Source organism: Prosopis cineraria, unplaced genomic scaffold, assembly GCF_029017545.1.
Source record: "Prosopis cineraria cultivar Desert tree isolate PC_DT_omini unplaced genomic scaffold, ASM2901754v1 PC5, whole genome shotgun sequence".
NCBI lineage: Eukaryota > Viridiplantae > Streptophyta > Magnoliopsida > Fabales > Fabaceae > Prosopis > Prosopis cineraria.
Window position 1 is genome coordinate 36825911 of NW_026555336.1, and position 14561 is coordinate 36840471.

At 36.2% G+C, this 14561-nt stretch overlaps 1 protein-coding gene across 1 annotated transcript; it reads left to right on the forward strand.

The window, feature by feature from the left end:
- Positions 1-5746: 5746 nt before the first annotated feature.
- On the forward strand, positions 5747-8553 carry LOC129310936 (E3 ubiquitin-protein ligase WAVH1-like). Its single transcript, XM_054952833.1, has 2 exons — positions 5747-6204; positions 6301-8553. Exons 1-2 carry the CDS (start codon positions 5797-5799, stop codon positions 8038-8040), a joined length of 2148 nt encoding a protein of 715 aa, XP_054808808.1. The 5' UTR covers positions 5747-5796; the 3' UTR covers positions 8041-8553.
- Positions 8554-14561: the final 6008 nt, after the last annotated feature.

Below are 14561 nucleotides of genomic sequence, written 5' to 3' on the forward strand. Positions count from 1 at the left end.
AAACAAAGGCACAAAATGCTCAATCTTACATCATGAAAAAGTACCCCCTCTCCTTTAATTTAAATGCTCTAGCCAATAAGAAAGACAATAGGGACGGTGGCACCATTTCCTTAGACCTGAATACTCCTTCCATTTATGAGAATGTCCACCTAGATAACAATCAAAGTGAAGATCAAAATATTATAATCAATGAAGAAATAAATGGTAAGGACATCCCTCTTTATGAAGCCCATGAGCATCCCTATATAAAATTTACACTGTGAAAATCTATAAAAAAAGATGAATAATAAATATATGAAGCTTAATACCTTTAGAGTCTTGTAATCATGGCTAAGAATGTATATTCGGTCCTTCCCAAATTTTATAAAGCTTAACACAAATCTGGAATGACAAATGTATGACAGTTAAAAAAGATAAATAATAAATATATGAAGATTAAAACAGATCTAAAATGCCACATCCCCATAATAAAAACAAACACGAATTTGCAAGTAAAAAAAAACAAAAGAAGCATAAGACAACATACAAGTAAGGAAAACAATTCAAACTATGAGACAGCTATGGGCTTTCATAAGAAACCACAAAGAAAATTCTATAGTAGTTAAAGATAATTAATCCATGAAGGACAATCCCTACTTACTATAACATTTTAAGATTGCAATCCCACTATTATATATGAGACAACTATGGTCTTTTATAAGAAACCAAATTGCTTTACTTTGTTGAAATCACATAAGTAAATACTTGTCTTATTAACTCATAACATACTTAAAAATAAGAAAGTGAACCTTGAAGTATACAAATCTGCAAGGCAACGAATGAAAGTGAACGTTGAAGTACCAATAACGTAACAACATTGAAGTGCCTAAATTCATTATCTAGTTTGAGATTAGTCAAGGGTATGGTAATTATCATATGTAAAATAGAAAAAAAAGAAAAATAGACGCAAGCTTGCACTAGCTATGCAAATAAATACTTTAGATATAGGTAAGGCTTCTTGTTATTGTTGTTGTATTATTCATTATCATGGATTTTTTTTTTCTCAAACACTATTTAAATATGATTTTTCTCAAAACAATAACTGATAAAAAAATTACTTGAAAATGTAAAAAAGCAGTGCAATATGTCAAACTACATTAGCAAGTAACTTTAAATGTATTTTATACAAAGCAGTACACTTATTTGCACAATTGTAGTATAGGTTTTTATACTTGTATACAAAATATTTTTTATTGTAATAAACGAATCATGTCAAAAATGCATCTATTTGATGTACATTTATGGAAAATAAATTTATTTTCCATGTATTATTAGCGAAAACACAGCATACGTGAAACAATTCTAATCATGAATACAGTGGCATTATTTAGAGGCACATTGGATTCACTCTAAAACCATGATTTGTTCTTGGCACAGCAAATGAAACACAAGACTGTAGTAGATAAAATATTAGGTTTTAAGAGATGCAATGATGAGAGAGTACAATACAGATACCAAGGACCAGAAATCAAGCTTTATCATATATTATAATGTCTGGAATCATATCAATAGCAGTTAAGTTAGGCCATATTAAATATATATCCAACACTTGTACTAAGCAGGAAAACACATCCCTATGCTTCAAACAGCCTTTATGTTAATGAGAAGCTATTAGATTAAATAAGACTATGGTGGGAGCATTGACTTACCCATTCTCTACAAATGAAATTATTGTCTACAAGGCAGCTAGAGTTTGTGTCTTGCAGCTTTTTGATCTCCTATAAGCTTGCTTTATTTGAAATGTAACCTAACCTCCTTCAAGCATTTTTTCTATAGAAAAAAGTTCATTAAATTATATGGTTTGTTAAGAAATCTAACATTTATAATAAAGATAGATATGAAAGGCAATACAATTAAATCATTAAGGTAGCCACCATGTAAAAGAACAAGGTTCTTATCAAATGAAGAACGTGCATCTATTTATAAGATTTTGTTAAATTCAAATTGTTAAGGTAAGTTGAACAATATTACAATAAAAGAGATAGCTTTAGCATATTCAATTTTAATAAAAGTCATTCATCACATTTAGCATTAAGTTAAGAAAATAAGGGATGTAAGTTATAGAAAGACAAATAGGTGTGGAAGAAAGGGACCTAATATGAACATGCAACAAGTCATGATAATTCCTATACTTCGATGAACTACTTTAGATTTCTTGTAAGTGCACTGGGAGTTAACAAAACATCACTACACATCATTGTGATGAGCATTGAATGTTCATCAAGGTCAGGAGCAACCCTAGCCCTCCATTTCAACCCAAATTAATCACTACTGTGCATTTAACTTAATTTTTAAATATTTTTAACATTATATTTGTTAAAATAAAAATTATAAAGAAATTTAACATTAAATTTGAACTATTTAGAATACATTTAAATGATTAATTTATAAAATTTATAATTTTTTTAATATTAAATTAAATCATTCAAATTTATTTGAACTGTTTAAAATCTATCTGGATAGTTAAATTATAAAATTATATAATTTTTTAATGTTAAATCAAATTGTTAGATTAAATTTATACATTGATAATGAATATATTTATTAAAATTTTTAAATTTTTATATTAATAAATATAATATTAAAAATTAATTTAATTAAATGATAGATCGATTTAAACTGAAATAAAAGGTCACGATGAGCACGCGGTTACAAATCGCAGTCACTGCACCACTACTATGAATTAGAATTACTACTAGATGTGATATTTTTGGAAAGAGACCGATGATTTGAGTAAAACTAAGAATGGCTTTATACTAATCAATGCCCCTGATTGCCCTTTTTAGCCCAGACCATTAATCTGTCACCAAAGCCTTGCCTATCCTCTCACTCATACCCTCCGCTTTTTCTGCTGCAACGAACGCACTCTCCTTTTCCTTCCAGCAATGTTTCCTTTCATTTCCACTTACTATCATCAGAGCGTGACACCAAATCTGCACGACTCTTCAGGTTTGATTCTCCTATTAGCCATGGCCAAATGTGAAGGATGTTCCAGTTTCAAATGAAAGGCTTGAGAGCTTCACCTGTTCTCAATCAAATCAGATCAAATCAGTTCAAATGCGTGTTTCGCTCCCTTTGTTCCGAGTGCATGAACGCCGAGAAATTTGAGACATGTAGTGAGAGAATATAGGACAAGGTCTAAAAGGCTTTGTGTCTTTAAGACGCGCACACTAGCAACTTTTCAGAGCTAGTACTTGTTGGAATAACTTCTCTGCTATAGGGGCACTGACAAACAAGTGTAGGTTTGTTTATCTTTTAAAAAGCTCACTCGGCCTTTCCTATAAAAGTATCATAGGGTCCTGACAATAATATTGCGAGCAATTCCTTTTGAAAACCAAAACCCTGTGGTCGTCTTTTTTTTTTTCCCCTCTTTAAACCCAAAAAAAAAATGTTGAAAGAAGCCATTGGTTGCTGGAACGAGTCAATGATCATTGGAGCGGTTTCGTCGTTTTCATCGGGATCGATGTTTGCTTGTGTAAAACAGCCGTTATTCTATTTAACTGTTTAATACTTTAATAACATGAATATAAATAAACTTAGGATATCGTGAAGGTAATAAATGACGTTTTACTTGAAATGACGATTTGGCCCTCGCATCAGAGAAAGGACTAGTCGTCACAATTTCCCACAAGACCACAGCCGCAGGGATGAGTGTGATCCACTAGGCAACAAAATGGACTCCATCATCGAGGAATCATAGCTCAGCTAATCGGTGCAGTTGCACGTAATTCATGGAGGTCGGCATCAATCAGAATCAGACTTGATGTTGAGAGAGAGAGAGGAGGAGGGAGGGTAAAATGGTTGATAGGGATTTGTTTCAGTGAAAAAAAAAAAAACGAAATAAAGAAGACCAAGATTGAGGCAGAAGGGGTGAACCAGAGTAAAGCAAGAATGGTATCAACCCTTTGTGAAGAAATAGAGGGCTGCTGCATGGGTCGGTGAACTCCATAACGTGGGTATGTGACACCATTGCACAGTTCCTCAAGCAAAGTTTATTAAATACGTTGACCTGCTGCACTTGTCACAAACTTGCAAACTTCCACCGGTCCGTTACAGTTTCAACTTGAATTTGGATGGGAGGGTAGTTTGAGTAAACTCACTCATTCAATCAATGAGTGCCTCGTATAATACAATAACAATTATTTAATTTAATTAAATAATTAAATAATTATTGATACTTTTATCTTAAAATATTAAAAAATATATTAATTTTAAATTTTTGGATAGGATGTTATAAATAAATAGTGTTATAATCGTACTAATTGTTTGAATTTTTAAAGGAAATATATATTGATATTTTTAAAGCATTTATAAAATTCAACAATTATAATTAAAGCACTGAAAATAATTAGGGTATTTAATGAATTCAAATCTTGTCAATCCCAAATTTAATAAAACAGGAGTGTATGATTGCTCTCGCCTACGTATGTTATTTTATTTTATTTATAAGATAAAAAAAAATTTATGTTATCTATATTTTTATTCGTTAGATAAATTGTCACCTTAGATTTATTTTTTATAAGTAAAATTGCACATCTCAATGAGTATTTATTACAAATTTTTTAAATTATCTCTATAATTTACATTAATTAAAATAATTAATACATATTTATATTAATTGATATAAAATATTGTAGTTCAGTTTTTTTATTTTCAAATATAAATATTGTCGTTAACTGATTTTGTTGGACATGTGATACCATTTTGCTCTTTTATATATAAAAATGGAGGGCGTATTATTTATAAGTTACGCTTATTGAGTTTCTATCCAAATTTTATTTAAACTGTATTTAAATTAAATTAACTTAAATGGAGCACTCGCACAATCTTACATCTCAGATAGAGGTAGACTTCTTTTAAAGATTTTTTCTTTGGCGCATGTACACAAATGACAAATCCAAACTTGGAATTGTGATGCTTTATGAGGAAATCAAACCGGGCTTCACGGCTTATAATATTTTCTGTGGGTATTGATATTGACGAATTATGTGCTGCTCACTCTGGCCTTATTTATAAAACACATATTAAAAAATTTATTTAATTTTATTCATAAATTATGGCATAATTTTTTAGATAATATTTAAATAATATCTTTAAAATTCCTTTATGAGAAAAAAAAAGTAACATAATATTCCTTACATCTCAAATTATAAGACACTTTTAAATTAAATCTCATGTATTAATAAGCCTCATAAATACACTTAATAACTTTATATTTTTAAAATCAAAATATAAACTTTCAAAAACATTACTCATCATTTAATATATTAAAAAGAGAAATAATAAAAATTAATTATTGAAAGAGAAAAAGTAATATTAAAATTGATATATTTAATAAAATTTTAATCTATCCAAAATATTTTATATTTTAGGATAGAAAAATTTTTTTAAAAGTATTTTATAATTTAGGACAAAAAGAATATCACTTGTTAGATTTATTATATAGATATATATTTAAAATTTTTTACACTTTTTATTTTTTTAATATTTTTTATATTAATTATGATGAAATTGATAAAAATAATTTATGAAAAAGATTGAAAGAATACTTCAATAATAATAATAAATGATAATAATATAATTAAATGGCTACGGGAATAATTTTTCAAACGAGGAAACCTGCAGCCAAGGCTTTCTTGTCATCGGGGCTCTCGAAACAGAGATATCTATATTTTGAAAATACAGCAAATCCGAGAAGTGATAAATAGGTGGTCTGGGCATAGAAAGGAGGCCAAAAGGGGTCTTGGAGTCATATCTATGCTCATAGCACATAGGCTTTTGCCTCACATCACATTTGGCTCAATATTTTCAACTCTTTATACAGAAAGAGATCGAGAGCGTGCGAGTATGGTTGCAGGTTGGAGAAAGGCGTTTTGCACTTCCATCTCTAAAGACACAGACTCTAAAGCTTTCAGAAAGAAGCATCACCACCGTTGCGACGATGATGCAAGTCAAACTCCCAGAACAAGTTCCAACTTTGCCTTCTTCTCTAACCCATCAACCCCAAGACTCCGCTGTCGAACCTCTGCTGCTGCTGCTTCAGTTCCCAGTAGCCCTACACTCGATTGTAGTACTGCCAAAACTCCCAACAAGCTCTCCAATCCACCCTCACCCAAGTCACCATCAAGTTTATCACTTCTCAAAGCCAGCTTACTGCTGCCCAAAGTAATAATTTGAGTTACGCTTATGTCGTTTTGGGAATTTGATTCTTTTTCATGGTCTCACATTCCGTTTGGGTTTCCGGTTTTTTTGTTTATGCAGAGTAAATGTGGAATCTGTATGCAGAGGGTAAAAACTAGACAAGGCATAGCAATCTTCACAGCAGAATGCTCTCACACCTTTCACTTCCACTGCATAGCCACCCATGTCAATAAGCAACAAATCCTTCTCTGTCCCGTCTGCAGCAGAAACTGGAAAGAATTGCCTTCATTCTCCATACACAATGACAACGACATCAAGAAATCTTCGGTGGAAAACAGAGCATACAAGCATACCGCAGATATCAGGACCAGGGCATTGAAAGTCTACAGCGACGATGAGCCCCTCATGTCTCCCACTTCGGTTGCTCGCTTCAATCCGATACTTGAATCCGACGGGAACGAAGAACTCTCAGAAGAATCCTTTGAGTTCCAAGGTTTTCACGTGAACCCAGTTCGGAATCCTCTGTTTTCGCCGGGGACCAGGGATATTGAAATGTCCTTGTTACCCGAGGCTGCTATCATGGCGGCGAATCGAAATTATGAGACTTACGCCGTGGTTCTAAAGGTCAAGGTACCGCCTTGTCGGACGTTGGTCTGTCGGGCACCGATAGACCTCGTGATGTTGCTCGACGTCGGTGGGACCGAGGCCAGCTCAAAGCTTCAGATGATAAAACGGTCGATGCGACGAGTGATTTCGTCTCTCGGGTCCACTGATCGTCTCTCCATTGTTGCTTTCTCTTTGGGGTCAAAAAGGCTTTTTCCGTTGCGAAGAATGACAAGCAGTGGGCAGAGATCGGCGCTTCGGATTGTGGACGCCCTGGCCGCGACTGACGAAAGTCAAGGAGCGTGTTTTAAAAACGACGCACTCAAGAAAGCCGTGAAAGTGCTCGAAGATCGGCGACAGAAGAACCCCACAGCCAGCATCGTTCTTCTGTCGGACGGTGAAAACGAATGCATCGCTCATCCTTTGTCCGTTGGAAGACGTTCGTGTGTGTTGTCCACGCGCTTCCCTCACCTGGAAATCCCTGTCCATTCCGTGAGAATACCAGACGGCGAAAGCACGTTCGACAACGGGCGGTCAGACGACTCATTTGCCAAGTACTTGAATGGTTTGTTAAATTTGGTGGCACAAGACCTGAGGCTTCAGCTAAGGGTAGTCTCGCGCCCGGTTCCGGTTGAGATCGCCGCCGTATATTCTATTTCGGGTGGGCCTACTGCGATTCGGGCGGGTCTGGCCCGTTTAGGTGATCTCTCCGTGGATGAAGAGAGAGAATTATTGGTGGAACTGAAAGTGCCTGCCGCTTCAGCTGGGTCCCACCATGTTCTGTCCGTACGTTCATCTTTCCGGGACCCATCTACTCAAGAGTTGATATATCCCAAAGAGCAGGCACTTCTCATTCCCCGACCCCACGCCGTCCGTTCATCGGATCCGAAAATCGAACGATTACGAAGTCTCCACGTCACCGCAAGAGCCATAGCCGAGTCGAGACAGCTAGCCGAGCACTGCGATCTAAGCGGAGCTGGCTACTTACTTTCGTCGGCTCGGGCCCTGTTACTGCAGTCGGCTTCAAAATCGGCTGAAGAGTATTTGCGGTGGCTGGAAGTCGAGCTAGCCGAGTTACAGAGGCGGAGACAGCAGCTTCAGCGGCAAAGCCAAAGCAATAACCGCGCGGAGAAGTTGGAGGCGCTGACGCCAACGTCAGCTTGGCGAGCCGCGGAGAGGCTGGCTAAAGTGGCAATCATGAGGAAGTCCATGAACAGAGTTAGTGACTTGCATGGTTTTGAGAATGCCAGATTTTAGCGATAATTTTCGGCCTTTGTATTTGCTTGAAGTACATAAAAGGAAAAGAAATGTCGAATAGAAAATACATTTTTAATCCACAAGTGAAGTCCGAATATGATGGACTGTATAGAGTATGATTTTGCAAAATGGCAAAACTGGTGGGCAGGAGCAAGTCTAATTAGATGAAATTAATGGATGGTGGTTTAGGCTGAGAAAAGCCATAAGAATGAGTATGATTGGTGTCGACGTATGATTAATGATTGGGTCAGCTATCAATGAGGAGGTCCTACTATTTGGGATGAAGGCAAGGGCTGAGTGTTCGGGTGTGACATCTATGCGTACGAGAGTCCAGAACGGGAAATTATTGGGAAATTATTAGGAAGCACGCATCTTTTATTTTGGATGGTGAAATTGTTGGTGGATAATTATTACGAGATTCCATGTCTATATGCTTTCGTTTAAATTTTTTTTTTTTTGATAAAAGACGAGGGCAGAGCCCAGAATTACAGAATGCTTTCGCTTAATTTTAAATCTTCTCCCATAATTTATTTTATTTAAATTTAGCCCTTACACTTCATTGCGTTATTCCTGTTTTTTTTTTTTTTCGTTGCCTTTGGAGGACCAAACAAGAATTTGCTGAGCTTGCCGGCAGATTTGGAACAACAGAGGAGGAAAAGACAACGTAGAAAGCAAAGTGAGAAGGAACCTATATCATCAACATTTGTTAGCCAACTTAGCAAATTTCACATGGTGTTAGAGCGTTGTTTGGTCTTTCGAATCAAAAGTACTAGTATTGGGAGCAACAGGTATAACGGAATAAAGTATAAGGAAATGTATATTGATTTTCTCTTATTGAAGTCATCAGAATGTTGTGTGGCCATGAACTTGGGCTTCGTTACAAGAGCAAGACGAGACTATGGTTTGTTGTTTTCCCGATATATTACAATTACAAAGAAGAGAAAGCAGGAAAAAAACCCCAAAATGGAGACTGGTCAAGCATCACCCAAAGCCATTCACTTTGCAGCATGTGTCAGCCATATCATGGTTCCATATTAGTGCAAATGTGTTTGAAATAATGTTGAGATGACAAACATCTTGGAAAATCAAGTTTTGGCATCGCCACCTCCAAGGGATACTTTGAAAATTGAAATTAGTGTTGGGTTTTTTTTTTTTTTTGAATAAAAGGCCACGGATAAACCGTGCTATGTGATATGATGTGTCATATTAGCGTACAGGAAATTTATACAACCAAGAGGTGGAGTATCGAAAATATGAACTCTAAGGCTTTTGACAGGAGCTTGGTGAACCAACCAATCCGCATATTTATTTGCTTCTCTAAAAACGTGATCAAAAGTGACCATCCAGTCTTTCATAACAAGATCTATGATTTTGTTGATAGTAGCAGCAAGGGAGTGATTCATAGAGAATTCATTGCGTATAAGTGCGAGAGCTTCTGTAGAGTCAGAGTAGACGTTAACTTTATCAAATTTTTCCACCCAGCAAATGTTAAGTCCTTTCAAGATGCCCATAAGCTCTGTCGCTGTACTTGTGTGGTAACCAAGGTATTTGGAGAAGCCTTTAATCCAATTTCCTTTTCCATCTCGGATTAAGCCGCCACAAGAAGTTGCACCTTGATTATTGGTGGAGCCATCTATGTCAAGTCTGATCCATCCGTCTTCAAGAGATAACCACTTAGCTTTAGATCTATCACTCTGTTGAGTTAAGAAGTTGATTTTTGATTGGAGGAGTTGATCACTAAGAATATCCTGAATGCTAGTGAATGCAATGTCTTTGTTAGGAGTGTCTTCCTCAGAATATATGATTTTACATCTTTCTTTCCATATGTTCCAGCACACATGAGAGAAAAGTCGTTGCCAGGAGATCTTCCTAGCACAAGGTTTGCCCACATCATTTTTTGCATTTCAAAGTATCTAATCCTGTAAAGGGAGAGAAAAGAAAGTGTTAAGGTCAGAATGTTTAATTAATTTTTTTCAAACCTCTCTTGATTTCTCGCAATCTCTAAGGATATGAGCAGTTAAGTCTAGAGTGTTACAGCCAAAAGGGCAAGTCCTAATGCAGGGATTGTCGCAACTAGAATAGGTAAATTTAGGTTGAAGACGATCCCAAGCCACTTTCTAAAGAAAAGTTTAAATCTTCTCATATGTTGGCCATTTCCAAATCACGGACCAAATTTTAGATCTAGAAGTGTCATGAAGATTTTCAATGGTCTTATAAGCAGATTTGATAGTGAAATTGCTGTCATTAGAGGGTCTCTAACATAAAACATCATCATCAGCGTTAGGATTGTGAGGTTGAACAATAGTGATTTGTTTAATGATATAATGGTGAAGATATCTACGTAACTGATCTACCTTCCAGCTACCTGCAGTAATACAAAAATCAAACACTCTTGCATGAAGAATGGAGTCAGCATTAGGGTAAGCGTAATAAACTAAAGGTTCAGGCAGGGGACACCATTTGTCATACCAGAAAGATATTTGGTTCCCCTTTCCTACCTTCCAACTCACATGAGATATAAAATGATCCTAAACTTTACAAATACTAGACCACATATAGGAGCAGGAGTTAGATTTACAGACCATGGGAATGGTAGGGTTATTGCATTTATATTTGTCACGAAGAACACGAACCCATAGACTATTTGGTTTCGTTAAGATTCCCCAACAAAGCTTCATAATATAGGCCTTATTCTGGCTTTTAAGATTTTTGATGCCAAGGCTACCATGATTTTTTTCCGTGGTGATATGGTCTTAGGATAAGAGATGAGGCTTTTTGGTTCCGTCTGTTGAATCCCAAAGGAAATTACGTGAGTAAGATTCCATTTCAGCTAAAACATTATCAGGAAGGAGCATACTCTACATAGTGTAGCTAGGAATGGAAGTGAGGACAGACTTGATAAGAACAGCCTTCCCAGCAGTGTTGAGAAAATGACTCTTCCAATTGGAAAGATGAGATTTAATTTTATCAAGGAGAGGGGCAAAGGTGATTTTAGAAACTTTCTCATGGATAATAGGTATTCCTAAGTATTTGCCAAGGTTGCCAGTCAGGGGTATTCTTAATTCATCACTAATTTGAATGACTTTATTGATATTGACATCTTGGAAAAAAATAGCTTGGATTTGGTATTGTTGACTCTTTGTCCTGATGCATTGCAAAAATTGGCAAGGCAATACTGTATAATCCTCACTTGTTTGAGTGAAGATTCTGCAAAAAGGAACAAGTCATCAGCAAAAAATAGATGTGAGATAGGGGGTCCATTAGTTGTTAGGCTAATAGGTTTTCATTCATTTTTATCAATACTGCTATAGATGCTATAGCTCAAGCGTTCGATACAGAGAACAAAGAGATAAAGAGAAAGAGGATCTCCCTGTCTAATGCCATGAGATGGTGAGAATTCATTTGAAGGTTCCCCATTCCATAAGACTCTCATATGAGTAGTAGAAATGGCTGTCATAATGAGCTTTCTGAAGTTTTTATTGAGACCGATAATGTGAAGAGTATCATTAATAAAATCCCAAGAAAGCCTATCAAAAGCTTTTTCAAGATCAATCTTAAGAGCCATGAATCCCTTCTTCCCAACTTTTTTCCTCATAGAGTGGATGATCTCTTGAGCTATGATGATATTATCACTGCTTTGTCTTCCTTGTAAAAAGCTACATTGATTATCCCTAATCAAGTGATTCATGCATTGTCGCAATCTATTGGAGAGGATTTTGGTGATAATTTTATAGCTTACATTGCATAGAGATATCGGACGAAAATCCTTCATGTATGTTAGGCTCTCATTTTTAGGTATAAGAGTAATGAAGGTGTCGTTGACTTCATTGATGACAGAGGGGTCATTAAAAACTCTCTTGACAAGGTGATTAATGCTGTCTTTGAGATCATTCCAATAGCATTGTATGAAGCTAACATTGATTCCATCGAGGCCTGGAGCTTTGAAAGCTCTAATATCAAAAGCCGCAGTTTTATCTCCTTTTCAGTAACATTTCTATGAATAGATTGCAATTGAATAGAGGTTAGAGGAGGGAAGGTTTTGCCAGTTATCAGTTTCAGTTTGGCTTGAGCATCCTCTTTGAATAAGTTTTCATAATAAGAAGCAGCTTTGTCCTTTAGAATGGTATGGTCGTGGATCCAATTTCCATCTTCATCCTGTAAGGATAAAATCTAGCTTTTTTTCCCCTTGATAATGGCTGTGACATGAAAGAACTTAGAATTTCTATCTCCCCATTTCAACCATTTGCACTTAGACTTTTAGAACCAGAGAAGTTTTTCTTGGAGAAAGATTTTATTATAGTCTTCCCAAAGAGATTTTTCAAGTTTTCTTAGAAAATAGCTATCTTTGGAGTTCTTGTTACGATCAATTCCTTCAAGTCTTCTTAAGATCCTTTTTTTATTTGCCATGATACTGCCTATATTATTTTTGTTCCATTGAGTGGCAGAGGTCGTAAATTTTAAGGCACCTTCCTTTCAATGTTTCTCATTCCAAGATTTTTTAACTAAATGATGAAAGGTGTCTTCAACCATCCAGGTAGCGTGACATTTAAAGAGTTTGTTGTGAGGTTTAGAGATGTCCGTATTCTCAAGCTGAATTCTGATTGGCCGATGATCAGAGCCATATTTAAGAAGATGAAAGGTGCTAGCTTGGTTGAATTTTAATCTCCATTTAGTATTGTAGAAGGACCAGTCAAGCCTTTCCTTAGTGCTACCTTTCTCCCAAGTGTATCTGTCTCCCGCAAAATTAAGTTCAAAGAGGTTAGAAGAGTTGATGCATTGCCTAAAGAGCTTCATAGATCTCCAATTATACCCATTCCCACCACATTTATCTTCACAAGAGAGATATAAGTTGAAGTCACCAACAATAAGCCAGGGATCACTAATAGTAGTAGCAAGGTTATTAATAGAATCCTAAAGTTGCTCGCGATTGTAAGGGTTAGGATCGCCATAAACTGAAGAAAGTAGATAAGATGTTTTCTTTGAGAGATGCTTAACTTTACAATGAAGGAGTTGAACATTAGAGTAGATATAATCAATATTTACCACATCATTGTTCCAAAGCAACCAAATCCCACCAGCATATCCAGTGGCTTCAATTCGAATCCAATCAGAGAACCCAAGTTTCCTAACAATATTATCAATTCTAGAACCACTAACTCTAGTTTTAAGAAGAATGAGAATTTGTGTATTATATTTAGTAGTTAATTCTCTAATTCGTGAAGGGAAGCTTTTAGCACAAGTTCCTCTACAATTCTAACAGATAATATCCATAGATAAAATAAAAGTAAAGGAGAAAAGAACCTAAAAACCAATTAAGCGTTTGATTTTGAGATTGAGTCATTACTGAACTCATCATCCTCTAAATCATTATTCAATGGAGTGTGCTCATAGTCTTAAGAAAGTAGATCATCTTCTGCCAATTCCCTCCATGAAGTTCGTATTCTCCATGTTATCATAGCTCCCTGAGATCATAATTAGATTGTTGACTTCCATACCATCTTCATTATCAAATTATGTTTCAGGAATGTTGGTTGGTGATTTTCCTGGATCAAGTGGCTTGTTGCGTGCTTGGAGTAAATTTGGATCGGGAGTTAGAGTTGAAGAATAATAAATGGTCTTATTTAATTCCTTGTGCTCTTTCCAGATTGTAGGATCCAGTATATAAGATGTTGAAGCTTCCTTGCCTTTCGTGGTCCTAATGTCTTCCCTTAAGGCTATGGGCTGTTTATTGGAGCCTAGATTTTGTTTGTTCCCTTTAATAACCGAATGGATTCGTTTGCTGGGCCTGCTTGTAGCGTTTTTGGGCTGACTTGCGTATGCTGTCATGAATTCATCATTTAATGTTTTTGGGCCTGTCCAAGTGAATTTGGGTCCAGCACCGTGAGCTTTTTTATTCCCTTTACCCGTTTCTTCTTCATCTTTCCTTGCTTCGTCCGTGCCATTCTTGTCTAACACCTGAGACCTCTTGGTTCTTGAGTTTTCTTTTCTTCTCCATACCTGTCTGACACCTTTTGTCCTGGGAGGCTTCGTAGATGTATCGTTGCGATGGCTAGACTCACCATCCCTACCGCCGCCGTCTTCATAGGCCTGAATCAAGTTTGCTAGAAGATCAAATCTAGATTTGGTGGAGAAATTCATACCTCTATTCGGGAGTTGTATGCGATTTTTTTAGGTAATTTCAGTATCCGTTGCAAACCTTGGGAATCAAGAATAGCTCGGTTGTTGCACCTTCATCCACTCACCGCAGTCATCCTCCAGTAAGTGTTGTTGATGGTTTCCGATATCCCTTTGAGGGTCGGACTTGAATGGCAATTCAAGGTCTCCTGTTCCCTTAGCTGCTGTTGATTTTTTCCTAGGTTTACTAGTTCTTTTCCTTTCTCCCCTGTTTTTGTTTGAATGTTCTTGGGATTGAGAGTGCAGTTGCCTTTGTTGTGCCCATAACATCCATACCCGAAGCAAATAAGGTTTAGGCTTTCATATTCCACATTGTATAACTCATCTCTGATGAGAAGCCTTAGGAC

Bases quoted from the DNA above. Each gene is read 5' to 3' on its own strand.
- LOC129310936 (XM_054952833.1), top strand. From the start codon at position 5,797: ATGCTCATAGCACATAGGCTTTTGCCTCACATCACATTTGGCTCAATA. The intron at 6,205-6,300 runs GTAATAATTTGA...TTGTTTATGCAG, and splicing joins CCAGCTTACTGCTGCCCAAA to AGTAAATGTGGAATCTGTAT.